Here is a 15,843-nt window from a genome sequence, read left to right on the forward strand (position 1 = left end):
AAATAAATAAAAATAAAGAGAAAACCCTGCTAAAAGCGGTGAATGATTTGTCGTCTTTCCTTCGCGAGGCCATTTGTCTTCTCTCGCATCAAATCTGTTATAAAACAGTCAAACTGTGAAAGTGGAAATCATCCTGGGAATATGGAATATTAATGCACGGGGGGAGGTGACATCCCTGTTGTCGAGAGTCGCCCCCCCTCCTTTTTTTGTACAAGTCCACCAAGGTAAATTATTTTTCTTTAAAAGAATTTGAAAGACTTGAAGCTAGTGGTAGGATGATGGAGGTTTCAAGTATTTCTCTTCCATGTATAAGTGGAGTGAATTTGTAACTGGTTTGGGCACGAGGAGGGAGCACGGGTGGGGAGAAAACCTTTGCAGATTCACCCCTCGTTCCCTCTCCCCTCTCCTTCCTCTCCCCAGCCGTTCAGGTCCTTTGTTTGGGGCCTGAACCTGCGTCTTTGAACATTTATAAATCTCGAGTCTGTCTGATCTTTAGGAGACAGGCCAGAGGCCACATGTCACCATCTGTAATTTAAAGCTCTGGGGCTAAAAGCATTTGCAGAGGTTTGAAGGACCTAGTTCTGACCTGACCAAAGGAGCGAATTGGAAGAGACCTTCCAGAGTCTCCTTCAAGCACTGGGGAGGATGACGATGGGGGGCAGACGCACTAGGTAATTTATGGCCACAGTTTATGGGGAGCCTCCTGGTTGCCCAGTCCGCTTAGAAATGCATCGTGTGCTGCCACCTTGTGGCAGGTTCAGGCAGCTGCAATTGGCTCTTTCAGAGCTTGTGAAGCGTTCAGCCAGGTTCTGATGGGAGATTTGTTTGTACCCAGATCTAGGTAATTAGTAATAGGTGAAGGCATTCTTTGAGTCCCTGTTACTTTGCTGACTTGATCCTGTTAAGAAAAAAGTCCTTGGGAAGAGAAGGCTGCTTTCTTCTCTTTTCACCTTCCTTGGTTTTGTGTGTATTATTTTGGGGTATGAAATTGTGATGGCACTTCAGAAGTAAAGGCTGTGATGCACTTTTTGTTGCTGGCGGTGTTGGGAGGAAAGTGAGGGAGTTTACATGCTGACCTTTCGGCTGCATTCAGGAATTCTGGATTTTCTGCTCTCATTATTCTTTTATGTCATTCTGAGTAAATGACACCCCCCCCCCCAACAAGGCGTATTTCTGTCTCTTCACTTGCACTGCCTTCCTCACCATCCAGGCTTCTGGAGAGACAGAGTCCAGGGAGGTGTGCTCTGCCTCTGATCCCACAGCGCACACAGCGCCCAGGAGCACAGGGCAACTGCCTGCTGATATAGTTCCCTTCTTAGGGCATAGAGACATTTCTCAAACATCTTTCTCTCTCTTCTAAAGTCTCTGACGCAGAGCGCAGTGTATTTGGGTCAGAGGGAGCAGAAGGAATGGAAAATTAAGGAAAGGGCCGTCTTTAGTGTTTTGGAGAGCAGATCCCAGAGCAGCCAGGTGGTTGGGGTTGGGTTAGGAGCCCCTTGGAGGTTGTGTTAGTAGCACATGCCAAGTGATCATGGGCGAGATGCCCTTTTCAGGTGGCATCTGGGGTGCCCTGAGCACTTTGGCAGGTGGAACAGAGAGTGGAAGCTCTGTGAGGGCAGGAAAGGGCATGCTGAGGACAGAGGAGCCACCAAGACTGTGCCGACATGCCGGCGTGGGCTCAGAGGCCCAGGGCCTACCTTGGCTCCTTGGCCAACTGGAGGACCCAGAGCGGTTCCTCCAGGCTGGCAGAACAACTCCAACTTGGTCATAGCGGGAACGGACTGTTTCTTTTCCCGTAGAGGACAGATTTAGTGAGAAGACAGCAGCCGTTGAAATGCTGCCCCAGGCGAGAGCAGTCAGCCGGCCCTCTCCTGTCTCCTGGCTGTGGAGGGCCTGGAGGGGTGGGGTGGGGGTCCCACAGCAGCAGGGTGAGGGAGTGCCTGGAAGAAGAACGTCCCTGCATCTCCGAATGGAGCAGGTGGTCCTGGATGGAATTACCTCTCACCTTCCCAGCTCAGCTCCTGCGTGTCCCGTGTGTCTCTGCCATCCTGCAAAAGCTAACAGGTAACAGGCATCCAGGTGACTTGTATGAGTTTATCATACCTGTGTGTCATACTCTGAGGCCAAGGTCCATTCTCATCGAATACACGTTTATAAGCTTCCGCAGCGCTCATAAGTAGAGAGTTTTAAAGCCGGGGTGGAGGAGGCACGTATCACTAACATCGTCCTCAGGTCTGCCCAGAGCCACCGCGGCGGTCAGTGTGAGTTTCTGGTCCAGCCGTGTCTGTGCTGGCTCACAGGGGCTTGGGTTTGATTGAGGGTCCCCTGCACGCGAGAGCTGCTGGAATCGGAGCCTTCGTCCCACTCTCCCTTTATGCATTTCGTCATCCTTGGATTCTCAAATGTGTGTCTGAGACCCGGAGTTGTGCAGAAGCGCGCCCCATGGCGCTCTCGAGCATCCAGGGTGCAGGGAGGGGCAGGGGCGGGGGTGGGGAAGCCCGTGCTCCGGGAGGTGGCTTGTGTGTTTAGGGAGGGGACACCCCTCCCCCGGTGAAGCAACGAATGAACAACCTCAACTTCATCAGGGGAAAATTCTATGCATAGTTTTAATCAGGAAGGCAGTGGTATTGTGTCCACTGGCACGCTTGGAAAATGCGTGTGTAACACGTGCTTGGAGAATGGCGTGGACTCTTGCTGGAGGCTATGCAGGTTTCCTTGGGGAGTGGCGGCCTGGCCACTGGCTCTCCGCTGTCTGCCTGCCACTGGCCATGGGGACAGGTGGGACAGTGGGGCCGGAGTGGGAGGGTGTGGCCGGCACAGGCAGTCACCTGGGTCCCAGGTGCTGCGGGCTCCTGACCTAGCAGATGGCAGCCCCGCGCAGCTCAGCTGCAGGGCTCGAGTGCTCCTTGTCCAGATAACAGCATGAGAGACCCTGGTCTGTGCTGTGGTTGCTGAGGGGCCCGGCTGCGCTGCGACGCCGTACACTGAGGGCCGCTTCAAACCTCACAGCCAGCCAGCCAGCCAGGGCGCAGGTAAGTCTCTTCAGAAGAATCCCATAGTAAATAAGCCGAACCCCCCCACACACACACACACACGCACACACGCGCTCTCTTTATGGAAAACGGCTGCTAATCCATGATCATTTTTTTTCCAGAAACAGGTTTTATGATAATATAGTAAAAATATTAAATTAGAAAATGCCTCACTAAGGGTTATAAAACCTCACTACACTAGAGATAGGTAATTATCCCCTCTACAGCCTAAATGACAGTTTAAAAGAAATAAAAATGTTAGTGCCCATTACTTGCTTTTGTAGGTTGCAATAAAGGGTAAGTTAAATTTTAATTCAAGGAAGAGCCCCTGCTATCGACCTTCTACCTCAGGTCCAAGTCCTGTTAATTACTCTGTAGGTTATTCTCCTGCATGATACCAACATTCATACATTTTCCACCGTGGACATTCCCACTGGCCATTGAGGCCGGGGCTGGGGGAGGGGTGACAAAACAGGGAAGGCATTTCAGCCCAGGGAGTCAAATCTTGATTCTTAATGTGATAGGGAGCAGGAATTATGTATTTAAAAAAAAAAGAAGAAGAAGAACCAAGTTCATTATGCATTGCCTTAAGGGGACTTCAAGTATTAAACCATCCACTTACCCTGGAGAATGGGCTGGAGACAAGGTTAACCTGAAGGATTGATAGTTCAGCTTCTCTGCGAGGCTAAATCCCGGGTAGGAACGATGCTGCGGGGGAAACGTCCTGTGCAGCAGAAGGCAGTCTGACCCTCTGTCCCGTCGGTGGCTTTTCTTTACCTGGTTCTATTTTTAGCTTTGTTTTCTTTTCTGGGGATGGGAAAGGTTATGGACGTGTCCTGCTTCTTTCCAGATGCTTTTCCCCACCCCCACCCCCAGCATTGGCACAGGCCTAGTACCTGCGTGGCTCAGTACACCTGCCACCGCCGCCTTGGTCTTCAGCCTGGGGGACGCAGGTCTTCCAAGGAGAAGCAGGATCCCCCTCGCCTCGCCTTTCGCACTTGTCCTCACCAGACAAAACGCCCCTTCTTCCCCTGACCTGGGACAGTGCCCAGGGTCCAGAGTGGGAAAACCACACGAAAGGACTGCTCCAGACAACACAGGGGCAGGCTTGACAGCGGCTGTGACCTAGGCCTGGGAACACCTGCTGCTCAGGTGGCTCCTGGGTCTTTATTCTCACCAGAATTGCAGGAGAACCTAATTGCATTGTTGGCTGTAGATCATTAAAACTAATTTTTGGTGGTAGCTCACTATGTGATGGAGCATGTAATTCAGAAGGAATGGAAAAGATTGTCATTGCTGTAACAAAACTCCCTCATTCCCGTATCTGCATTTACATGACAGAGTTTCTCAGCACTTACAGTCTACGAAGGCTAAAGGCAGGAATGGAATCGAGGCCAACCCCCCTTTCACTCCAGTGATATGTAAGATTCACCCATGGAATGGGAATGGAGGGGAGGGCCCCATCCATAGCACTGAGACAATGTCCAGTATTTTACATACTTACGTGTATTAAAATTTTTACCAAAATTATGCTACATTTTATTACATTTATTGTATACGCCAAAAGCACTCTAATAATAATTATAATGATAACACAATCCAGAATCAGTTTTTAAAAATTACTTAGAGCCTTTATGGTCTCAAGAAATTAAAATAATTTTGTTTCAACTTTTTAAATTTCAAAAAGTGTTTCAATTTGCATACTTACTTTTGTGGCCAAGAAGTATGGTAGGGTGATAAAGAGAAGACTTTCAAGCATAAAACAATTATATTAGGACAAAAATCTGTAGGGAAAAATCAAAGGGAAATACAAGCTTAAAAGCAAAAAGATGTCGCAAAATTTCCAAGTTAAAGAGTTTGTTTGTATGTTGTGTAAATAAATGATAATGGATATCAAATTAGTATGGCATGTAGATTCCACTGGGTGTATTACAAAAGGGATGTGTAAGTTTTATTTTAAAAGTTTGTACTCACAATATTCTAGTAACTACATCCTCTGTGACTGTTAAACTTACCAAGAAAAATTTTATGCGTCAACTTCAAAATGTGTGCAGGGGCTGCCGGATTTTGTACTGTTAGGGGACGTGCAGAGACGCTTGGGGGCCAGCACCCCAGACCTCACCCCCCCTGGGTGGCTGTGGTTTTTCCAGCTCTGCCCTAGGCAGAGCCTCTGCCGGGACAGATGGGCGGGGGCCGAGCTGGGGTCTTCATGGTGACGCTCTTAGACCCCAGGAGGGTCTTTGGAGTGGGGGCTGAGGGGGAGAAGCCGGGGGGTGGGGGGAGTGTGGGGACAGGAGTCGGTTGGAAGCCTGCCGCCACGTTCTTGGTACGAGATGGGGAGACCTGAAGCAGCAGAGGCCTGGAGAAGCAGGGGAGTTGGAGATACTTCGCAGGCAGAAGCAGTCCCTGATTGGGGGGGGGGGGGGGTGCGCGCGAGGAGGACTTAGAACTTGAAACTGCTTGGGGATTTTTAGATTGGAATAATCCCTTACTCATATTTTCTCTCTTTCTGTAAAAATATTTTAAGAGCCCAGACCACTCAGCTTTCCAGGTTGCTTTGCCGCGAACAGCTGCATGTGTTTGGCAGCTTTGCCCACCTGAGTGTGAAATGATGTCCTATCAAAACATGGGTCTCAGCATTTCCCTCTCTGCTCGTGACATGTGAACCCTGCTGCGGACAGTAACTGCTGCCCTGGCCCAGGCGGTTCACTGATACTGCGGCGCAGCACCGAGTGGAGCGGAGCGTTTGCTCCGCGGTAATGATGGGGGCCAGGCCGGGGCCGGGCAGGCAGAGGCCGGTGGGGTGCCTGTGAAGGGCTAAACGGGCGCTGTGCCTCTGCAGCCCCAGCTCATCGGACGATGCCGCCTTAAAGCTACACTGTTCTCTTTGTCACTGTGACTCTCCCCTTAATGCCATTTAATTTCTTTGTGGAAATGGCTAGAGAGACTTGTCCTTATTGGCAAATAGGCAGGCCATCGTGTGACAAAGTTACGCCTGGGCAGGGCACAGCTGTCTTTTATGTGACAGAGCTGGTGATTTGGAAGCCAGCGCCTTTGGAGGGGAGGCTGCCTGCCTCTCATTTGCATCTGGTCTGAAGCTGCCTTCCACCTTTGTACCCGCCTGGTCAAGGGCGCACCCAGCAGATGTGTGCGGCTTAGGAACAAAAGAGACCCTGGGTTTAGGGTGAACCCGCATCCTTTGTCTGTAGGCCCAGGGGTACCATGGGCGGCTGAGGGTACCAGTAAACTCTTGCCATAAAATCCCTGTAATATGGGAGGCCTTCTGTTTCCTGGTTGCGTTTTTCCTGCCTGCCCTGTGGCCCCTAGCATGTGAGTGTAGTTTATAAACTTGGCCCCTGGTTCCTTCTTTAAGACTTTGCTCTTTTTTAAAAGTTTGCATATGCTATCCCTGCTGCTGGATTTTCTAATTGTAGTACCTCTGTTGATACCGACCACTATAGCAGGGTGACTTCAAAAACAGGCTTGAAGGGAGTTCCTGTTGTGGCTCAGTGGTAATGAACCCGACTGGTATCTGTGAGGTTGCAGGTTAGATCCCTGGCCTTGCTCAGTGGGTTAAGTAAGGATCTGGCGTTGCCATGAGCTGTGGTGTCGGTCACAGACGCAGCTCGGATCTGGCCTGCTGTGGCCGTGGTGTAGACTGTGGGCTGTTGACCCCTAGCCTGGGAACTTCCATGTGCCATGGGTACGGCCCTAAAAAGACAAAAAAAAAAACCAAGAACCCCAAAACAGGTTAACAAGTTTTAGTGTTGAAGTCTGGCTGAACTGAAAATAGCTATTTGAAAGATGGGTTTTTTTTGTTTTGGTTTTGTGTTGAGGATGATTGGCTGAGGATGAGTCTCAGATAATGAGAGCACTTTTAAAAGCCTGTTTTCTTAGCAAGGACGGCAGGCTGTATTTTATGGTCAGGTCCTGAAAACATAAAACAGAGCAGGCACAGCTTTCTCCCGAGGTCATTTACTCGCTGGTCCATGACCTTCGCCTGCAAGAGCTCGCCCTCCTTCCCTGGGTCCGTGGCCAGACCTGCCCGGTCCCGGCAGCCCCCGCCTCCCCATGGCCTCTACCCGCTTGGACCCTGGGGCTCCTCACATCTCCTCGGAGAGACTCTTCTGGAGCTGTGGGCCCCACGGTGACTCTGGCGGGGTGGCGGCAGGAACGGGGGTGGGAAGGGATCGGTTACTTCAGTTTCATGGCCTCAAGACTCTAGCACGTTAGGATTTTTTTTAACATCAAACCCAACTTTAGAAATAAATTAGCTGGTCGAATTATTTATTAGATGGAGAACAGCGGGCAGGGCCGGGCGTGGGGAAGAGCCTCGGTGCCCGAGCAGCCGCACGAGCAGCCACACGTGTGCTGGTAATTGGAATCTTGTTGCTGGGTCATATTCATTGTTTTTCAAGTACTGCCAAGTCCAAGAAAATGTATGAAAACTAAATTATATCCCCTACATCCCATGTCTGATTGAGTCCTCCTCCTCGTGTGGCAGCCTCATACATCCTATTAAAATATTCAATCTTGTTTTCGTACTGAAGAGCCTGTCTGTAAAGGGCGAACTTGGAGAAAACTCGTTCCCTGGAGACAGGGTAACCAGCCACGCTGCGCTGTTTACATGCTCTGCTGTTCGAGTGGCCGCGTCCAGGTCGCCTCCTTCCTTTGTGTGTGTGCACGGGGGCTGTGGGCCGCGTTTTTAATGACTCGGCTGTGTTTTCAATTGGAGACACTGACTGGGGGTATTTCCCAACTTCCTGGTTCTTCTTTAACCTTGGAAAGTCCACCACCATGTTAACCAGCTTGTTTCCTTTGTCTTCCAGGACAGAGTTGTATCGATCTCTTTTTGGCCAACTCAACCCGCCCGACGACGGCCACGGGCCCTGAAGGCGCCCGGCCCTCGCCCGAGACCAGACGGAGGGGCCTCCGCCCATCCAGCCGCAAACGCAGGGGCCCGGCCCGCTGGCCTGTGGGGTTGGGCGGGTGGGAATCCCGGGCTGGTGCACCATCTGGGACCCCTGCCTGACGAGTGCCAGGAAAGCCTGGACGCCAGCTCCGTGGGCAGAGGGCTCCCCCAACGGCCTTTCACCACCACAAATAAAGAGTGTTTTTATTGTCACCACCGCCACACGTGATTCCTCAGGCAACAGGGAGTGAGTGATTTAGCGCTCCAGCAGGGTGACAGGGCCTTCGGGAGGGTTTGGCTTCTTCCCAGGCAAATGGCTTTCCCTCACAATATACAGCTTCACGGAAGGCCTGTGTCTGCGGCGGAGGCCGCTTTCCGAGTGGCTGATGGTTAGCGATCGGCCATGGCCCTGAGGAGCAAGGAATCCCCCGCACCTGTCAGCTCTGCCCTGGCCGCTCAGCCGCTCGGAGGTGTTTGCCTATTTGTGGCTAAATATAAATCTCTGGCTTCTGTTTAGTTTCCTCTTTTTCCCCATAAAGATTCTCCCAGAGTCCTTTTCCCATTCTCACTATTCCTAAATCACTTTATTGAGATGAGCTCTGGTGTAAATCTAAGCGGGAGGAAATGACTCACTTGTTTTTCATCCAAAGGTCAAAAGCTGGAAATTAAATCCCCATAAGGGGGATTTATTGGCCTGCTGTGGTCAGTATGCAATGAGACGCTCTTGCATAAGTAATGCGTGCGTGCGTGCCCGCACGCCAGACTGGCCATCGCCCGGCTCCTCAGCCCAAATCCTTACTGGGAGCTATGGACTTAAACGTTGCAGCCAGGCAGCTGAGTGCAGGTGTCGATAAGAACTAGTCATTGTTTTTAATTAATTTATTTTTATTTTTTATTTTTGTTTTTTTAGGGCCGCACCCACAGCGTATGGAGTTTCCTAGGCTAGGGGTCGAATCAGAGTTGCAGCTGCCAGCCTACACCAGAACTCACGGCAACGCTGGGTCCTTAATCCATTGAGCGAGGCCAGGGATTGAACCAGCCTCCTCATGGATCTTAGTTGGGTTTGTTACCACTGAGCCACAGCGGGAACTCCTAGTCATTGTTTTTAAAGTCAGGTTTTGGTATTGTTTTAAAATGTCAAAACCAAGTGACAGATTCCTGTGCCCAGGAACCCCACAGATCATTGACCCGTTGTGTGGGGACTGCGATCCAGCACCTAGAGGCTGGGCTCCAGGTGAACAGAGTCCTGAATGTAGCTTGCTCATGGTTTTGTCTTAACATCCAGGCATCTGCTGGGCTGTGGGTGGGGCGATTTGGAGAGGAAGGGTTTTCCGTCTAATGTTAATTGTATCTTGGTACAGGCTGATTGGTTTTTCTTGGCGTGGTAGTTAGCACCTGGGCTTGCCTATCAGGGAAATGTGTAACTAGCAGTGTGTCTCCAGCTACCTAAAAATCAGCCCACAGAAAGCAAAGATTTTCCCCACAGTCCCCCCCTGCAAAATGGTCACTCTTTAAAATAGAGACCAACCAGCCCTGTCCATCGCGAGTAACACACGCTAGAGCACCAGGTAAGTAACCTCTTAACGTGGAACTTCCAGTGAGCCTGGGTGCCGGCCCGCATTCCCCTAAGAGATGCAAACTCTCACAGTCTCTCTGATGAAGAGAAAGATTTAAACGGGTACTTAAAAATATTTGGGGTCCAACATGTTTAATTGAAATGAATTAAAATCAGGAGAAATGAGAAAGCATGGACAGAATTTTCAGTGAAGGGAGGCTTACATTTTAAAATTCAGAAGACCACCCTCCTTCCAGCCAAGAATAAATTGGAAACTATTTTAATTGACACGGATACTGCAATTCAACTGTTACTAGAAAGACAGATTAGTTGATTGATTTGCATTTTAATAAAACTAATACTTTACATTTTGCTGCCTAATGCTGATTTTTAAATGAGTTGAGAACTGTTATCAAGAGTTTCAATCCAGGGCCCTTTTTCCGTGTTGAGTGAAGCATTCCTCCCTTTTGTGCGAAGTTTGCTTATTTTCTTTTTGTCCAGCTGCCTCCTCCCCTCACAGCCTTCCTAAACCACAGGCCCTGAAGATGCCACCAGAGCACTGAGGAGACCGCAGCGCCCACCCTGCCCAGGTTGGTACCCAGAGCCAGAAGCAGGCAGTAGAATAGAGAAGATAAGACTGGCTTCTTAGTCTGTGTCAAAAGTTAATTACAGGTAGTTCCCGTCGTGGCTCAGTGATAACGAACCCAACTAGTATCCCCGAGGATGCGGGTTCGATCCCCGGCCCCGTTCAACTGGTTAAGGATCCAGCATTGCCGTGAGCTATGGTCACACATGCAGCTTGGATCTCGAATGGCTGTGGCCGTGGTGTAGGCTGGCAGCTATAGCTTGGATTTGACCCCTAACTTGGGAACTACCATGTGCTGCGGGTGTGGCCCTAAAAAGACCACCAAAAAAAAAAGTAATTACAGAAAAGTAGAAGGGGCAAGTGAAAACAAGACTGCTGTAATCCCAGTGCCTGGGAAGATCCCTTCTCTCGGCGAACCTGAATTCCCTTTGTAGCTCTTCTCCTGTTTAGATGCTGTGAAGCCCAGTGGACGCCTCTCGGCAGGGACAGGGACAGGCCAGGGGGCAGGGCAGGTGCAAGACTTAGTTTTCACTCTTGGACTTTTGGAAATGTCACTTCCCTTATTAAAGCAATAAAAACAAAATGCCTGTGCAGCCGTCCCCGTCTGCATAACACCCATATGCCACCCACTGAGAACAAGTGGTACATCGTATCCTGCATTTTAATATTAATAGTATTAAGGCTGCTTCCACATTTTTGCAGATATCATTGAAGTACTTTAATTGCTAACTAATAATTCCACGGGGGGCATGTATCTTCAGCCTCGAACAGATCCTCTCTTGTTGAACAGTTAAATTGTTACCACGATTGGCTGTTATGAATAATGTTGCAGGAAAGCATTTGTGCATAAAGTTTATGGTTTTTTGAAATTATTGTTTTTCTTGGCATAGATTTTTGGGAGGAAAGTGAACGAGTCCAGGTGCTTTGAAGGCTCTTGGTACTTAGGACGGAGGCTTGTTTAGGGGCTGGGCCCTTGTCGCCTGCCTCAGGCTGGGTTGTCTGCAGCAAAGGGGGTTGAGAGGCAGAGAGGAGGTTGGCCCGAAGTCTGATTCTGGGTTTTATTTCTTGCTCCCCAGGGAACCCTTCAAATCAGGAGCCTCCTCTGGGAGGATTGAGGAGCTGCTGCCTGTAATGTGCTTTGAGATGCTCCAGTGAAAGATGGTGGATAAACGGAAAGTGACACCGGCCTCTCCCTCCCCAGCCCCTGTATCGGGCTTCTGGCCTCTAGATGGCATATAATTTGCTCTCTACTCTCCCCTCTGGTTTTCATGCTCTTGCTACTTTCAGTGCCTTCATCCTGGCATCTCTCAGGTGGGTTTTCCTTGCTTTGTATGGGTTCGTGTGCCTCCTAGCTGCTCTGTTCTGTTTTGGGGTTTACGGTCATTCCCCCTGAGGTCACCGTCCGAGAAGGCTTATTGAGCATCCTCTGGGAACCCCAAGAGCCAACGGAACGCTGAAGAAAGCCAGCCCCGAGCAGTTCAGCAAGATTCTCCACCTCCAGTTTGGAAAAGTGGTTTCTTTTCGTGGCTGAGTTTCCTGGTCTCTGCACACATTGCCGTAACCTCTCCAAGATTATTGCCTCTTTGTCTTCTACCATTTCCTCCAAAGGGAGCTGAGTTTGAGGTCCAGTGACTCCAAAGATGACATTCGTCATGAATCTGGGAACTGTTCCCCACCAGGGAGCAGTCGCTCTGTATGTGGGGTGTGTTGAGACCTGGCTCACAGGTGAGGTGGCTCCTGCTCAGTGACACTCCAGACAGAGAGGCAGAGGGTGTCACACAGAGGCCTGAGGCTGCTGCTGCAAGAATGCGGGTGTTTCACGCCAGGGCGGTCGGCTGCCCCTCTGCTGACTGCCCTACAGGCCGCCCTGTGTAGTCAAGTTTAACAACGGCAGATACAAGCCTTGTCTAAAGGAAATGAACCTTGTTTTCTGCATCTGAGTTACACATACTTTTTACCTGTGTGCTTGTGTTTTGGGGGCCGCTGTGCTAGGAATGAAATTGAGCTTGCCTTAGTCATTCTTGTTTGTTTAAAGCTTACTCATCTTATCTTTCTTTCTTCTTTTTTTTTTTTTTTGTTTTTGCTTTCTTTATAACATTTCAAAAATAATTGCCAGTAATTTGGTAAGTTCATTAACTAATTCTCTCTTAAGTCCAGGGGATCCATACTGCCCTGCTGATTTGTATATATTCAATTTGTCCAACAGCTCTATTGACGGAGTTCTCATTACCTGCTCCTCGTCCGGAGGGGTGAGGCGAGGTGCCTGCAGAGTGAGTATGCCTAATCTGACTTTTGTTTTGCTTGTGTATCTATAGATTTCCTTTACCCAGCCTTTCTTGCCCATCGTGTGGGGTCTGCCAATAAGGTCATTGCCTCAGCGGCATTTATATTCCTGAGAAGTTTGCTTGGTTTATTTCCCTGGTTCAGGGCTCTCAGTTCATTTATTGAGGTCAAGGACACTGAATTCTCAGGAAGGAAAATTTAAAAGAATGTAGAGGGGCAAAAAAAACCCCCGCACCACCAATCCCACATCACCGAGAGTGTAGAAAAAGAACATAAGGTCCCCAGTAGGCACGGTGACAGTAACACATAAAGGTTGCCGCCCCTCCTCCCTCCCCGTCCTCTCCTGTCTTTATGGCTGGGTTGGAAATGAGCTCGGGCTGCTCTGGGCCCGGCGGGCCGCCTGTCACGTGGTGCCGGCTGCTTCTGCTGCCCTCGCTCCCCTTCCCCCCGGTGCTGAGGGGTGTGTTGCCCAGGTCTCACAGAGATTTGGGGGTGCACAATGGGCCGATGTGACGTTTTGAGTCAAGGACAGATAGGAACAGAAGGGGGAGTCATGGGAAGAACCTCGGGGTGTGACCTTGAGGAAGCCTTTTGACCTCTGGGCCTCGGGGTTGGTGGGAGCCGGGGGGTCCTCCTTGGGCCTACGAGGTCAGCCCCTCTGGTTCCCGAGCCCCCCCCCCCCCCGCCCCCGCCTGCCCCAGTCCCAAAGCAGCTGATCTCCATACCGGCGGCTTGGCAGGCTTGGGTCCAGCAGAGATGCAGGAGCATTTTTCCCACCCATTCATTCAGGTCTGTGTTGGCCTACTCTGTGGCACAGGGCTGTCTGGGCAGGTGACCTGATCTCTAGGGGGCCCTGTTCTCTTCTATCGAGTGAGTGCTGCGTTTTCTAACGTGGGTCTGATCAGAGTGGCACTGGAGCTGCCTCTCTTAATCCTGGCAGAGCTCCTGGCAGCCCAGGCTCTGGCCCTTTTTCAGGCATCGTTTTCCCAGGGCAGTTCTCCAAGTTGAGCGCTCAGTCTGGCATGAGGGCTGCAACCCTGGTGCTCGCGGGCCCTGGCTCCCGGGGCTCAAGCGTCCGCCCCCAAGGGCCCAGCCCCACCCAGGACAGCCAGGTGCGTTAGGACGCAGGTGTGCCCGACACTGAGCGTCAAGCCGCTAGCCCACACGGCCGGGGCAGCTCCCAGCGCTGAGTAGATCCTGCGCCTTCGTAGCCAGCTGCCCTCCGCTCTCCTGGGGGCATTTGGGGGAGCCTGAAGAAGCCTATTGTAGCCCCAGAAGCCTCCAGAGCATCTAGACCATGGCCGTCCAGAAGCACTTCCGGGGTGATAAGAATCAGGCCATTCAGTCCTCACCAGCCATGTGTGGCTTTTGAGCCCTTGTAGAGTGGCTGGTGGCTTCCAGATTGACTAGGTGGGGTCCAGTCAGCAAATGCCAGAATTGTAGGTGGTAACAGATGGGGCAGCGAGAGCTACAGCCGTCCCAGGGCCGAGGGGCGAGGTGTCTGCACAGGCCCGAGCGAAGCAGGGGCAGGGGCCCTGCTCCAGACTCCAGAGCGTGACCTGGGGCACACGAGGGTGTGAGGGAGCCAGCGGTCTGGGGACCCAGCGTGGCCCAGGGGAAGCCTGGGAGTAAGCCTGCCCCCCCCGCCCTCCTGAGGGATTAGGCTGGGGAACTGACTCCCCGATGCCATAAAATTATTTTCCGGTTTGACTCTTGTGTCCTTTAAAGTTGTAGCGCATTGCACTTGGTTTTAAGAGCTAAATGTAAGGCTGATACAGAACACTTTAAACGTGATAACTCCGAGTTCATATTGTTCGAGGAGATAAGCAGTAGGAGCAGGTGCTTTGAATTCACTTATCAGCGTTTCGGCAGCCGCCTCGCCCGCCTCACCCCCCACCTGAGCGCTGTGATGTCCCGGGAGGATCTTGGGAGCAGAGGCTTCCTCAGGCCCCAGGGCCACCGTTTCATCTGCTGACCTTGCTGGTAAGGTCAGGCCTCTGTTCTCGGTGGGGAGTGGGGGCCCAGGTGTGTGCGGGGCAGGAGTGAGCCCCCTGGCCGGGCCTGGAGCCTCCGCAGCCCTGGGAAGAGTTTGCGTTTTAAGGTCACATCCTGATCTTCATGGAGGAGGGTAAGAGGGGACGAAGGCAAGGCCTAGTTCTCAGTTATATAATTAAACCGAGGTTTTCCTTCCTGAAGGAACAGAAAGAGGCCAAGGACAGCCTAACTGAAACCTCAAGATTGCTTCTCCAGGAGTGGCCCAAGCAAGTGGGCCAAGGCAGACGGTCACCTTTGGTTGGCGGGCCATGCGACCCAGCAGGTCCCCGGGCCCTGGTCCGCCAATGACTGCCATCCATGGGGTCAGGGGGAGAGGGGGTCTGCTTGGTACAGGAGCCTTCCCTCTGCTTCCTGGAAGGATGAGCCTTCTGGTCCCCAGGTCCCAGTGGGGAAGTTCGAGCGGTTGGTGGCCCAGCTGACACCACCTCAGCTCTGGCACTGACCCACCTGTCCCCCTGTGGGTCCCTAAACAGCAGCACCGCGCAGCCCACCATGACGTCTCAAGGGCCTTTAAAGGTACACCCCTCCCAGTGAGGAGTCGGCCAGGCTGGCTGTCATGAAGTCGTTCTCGTTACCAGATAAGCGATGCTGAAACCGGGATGCTTTCTTAATTGCAGACAGGGCTGCTAATGAGAACCCAGGCGTGCGCTCTTGATACCTGCTTATCTGCTCGCTCTGCTCCGGACTGGAAGGACTTTCCTCCTCTCTCCTTCCCTCTCCCCCACCCCCAGAAGAGAATTTCAACTTTAAGACAAACAACTTCATTTACAAGTGTGTCTCTAATTAGCTGCAGAATTAGGAAAGCTGAGTTTTCCCCCATAGATCGGCGAAACCCTCGAGGGAGACTGGCGGGATAGAGAGAAGCGCATTTCCAATTATTTTGTTGAATTGCTAATTTAGTTATTGTGCCTGGTGTAATTGTGATGGGTATTGGGTGTGCAATTCAATTTGTTTTAAATATTTGTGGGAAGGCTGATCAGTAATGGAGCTGACCTATTTTGTGGCCCAAATTGAGAAAAAAAGGCTAAAACACAACAGCTACAAAGATATAGTTTGTTTCCGTTTTTATTTTGATCTCTCTCATCCCTCTTAAGACCACTGATGCAACAAAAGGATTAAATTAAAAGATGACAGCACTTTGATCTTCTCTCTTTGAAAGCTTAACTGTCCTTGGTCGTTTAATACGCAGATCCTAGGGGAGAGTTCAGACGCATTGCTGGAGTGGAGTCTGCCTCCCACAGTTGCTGTGTGCCTAGACGTGGTTGGGCGTTGGGCTTTGGTATAAGTTCTAAGGCGGGGGAGATGGTGTCTGCGCCGTCCAGGGCCTGAGCCCGAGCGCCACGGGAGCCCCCGTGGGAAGGAAGGCACCTCCCTCCAGGCAGTCCCCCTGGGAGGGTCTGCGACCGGAGCCCCACCCCTG

At 51.3% G+C, this 15,843-nt stretch overlaps 1 protein-coding gene across 1 annotated transcript in view; it reads left to right on the forward strand.

Moving 5' to 3' along the window:
* The window catches only part of AATF (apoptosis antagonizing transcription factor), a 101,729-nt gene extending 93,572 nt beyond the window's left edge, over nucleotides 1-8,157 (forward strand). The window contains exon 12 of the mRNA XM_003131707.4: nucleotides 7,862-8,157. Coding sequence (XP_003131755.1) covers nucleotides 7,862-7,925 — 64 coding nt within the window. The 3' untranslated portion in view covers nucleotides 7,926-8,157. The remainder of the gene's footprint in view (nucleotides 1-7,861) is intronic.

Source organism: Sus scrofa, chromosome 12 (assembly GCF_000003025.6).
Source record: "Sus scrofa isolate TJ Tabasco breed Duroc chromosome 12, Sscrofa11.1, whole genome shotgun sequence".
Lineage (NCBI taxonomy): Eukaryota > Metazoa > Chordata > Mammalia > Artiodactyla > Suidae > Sus > Sus scrofa.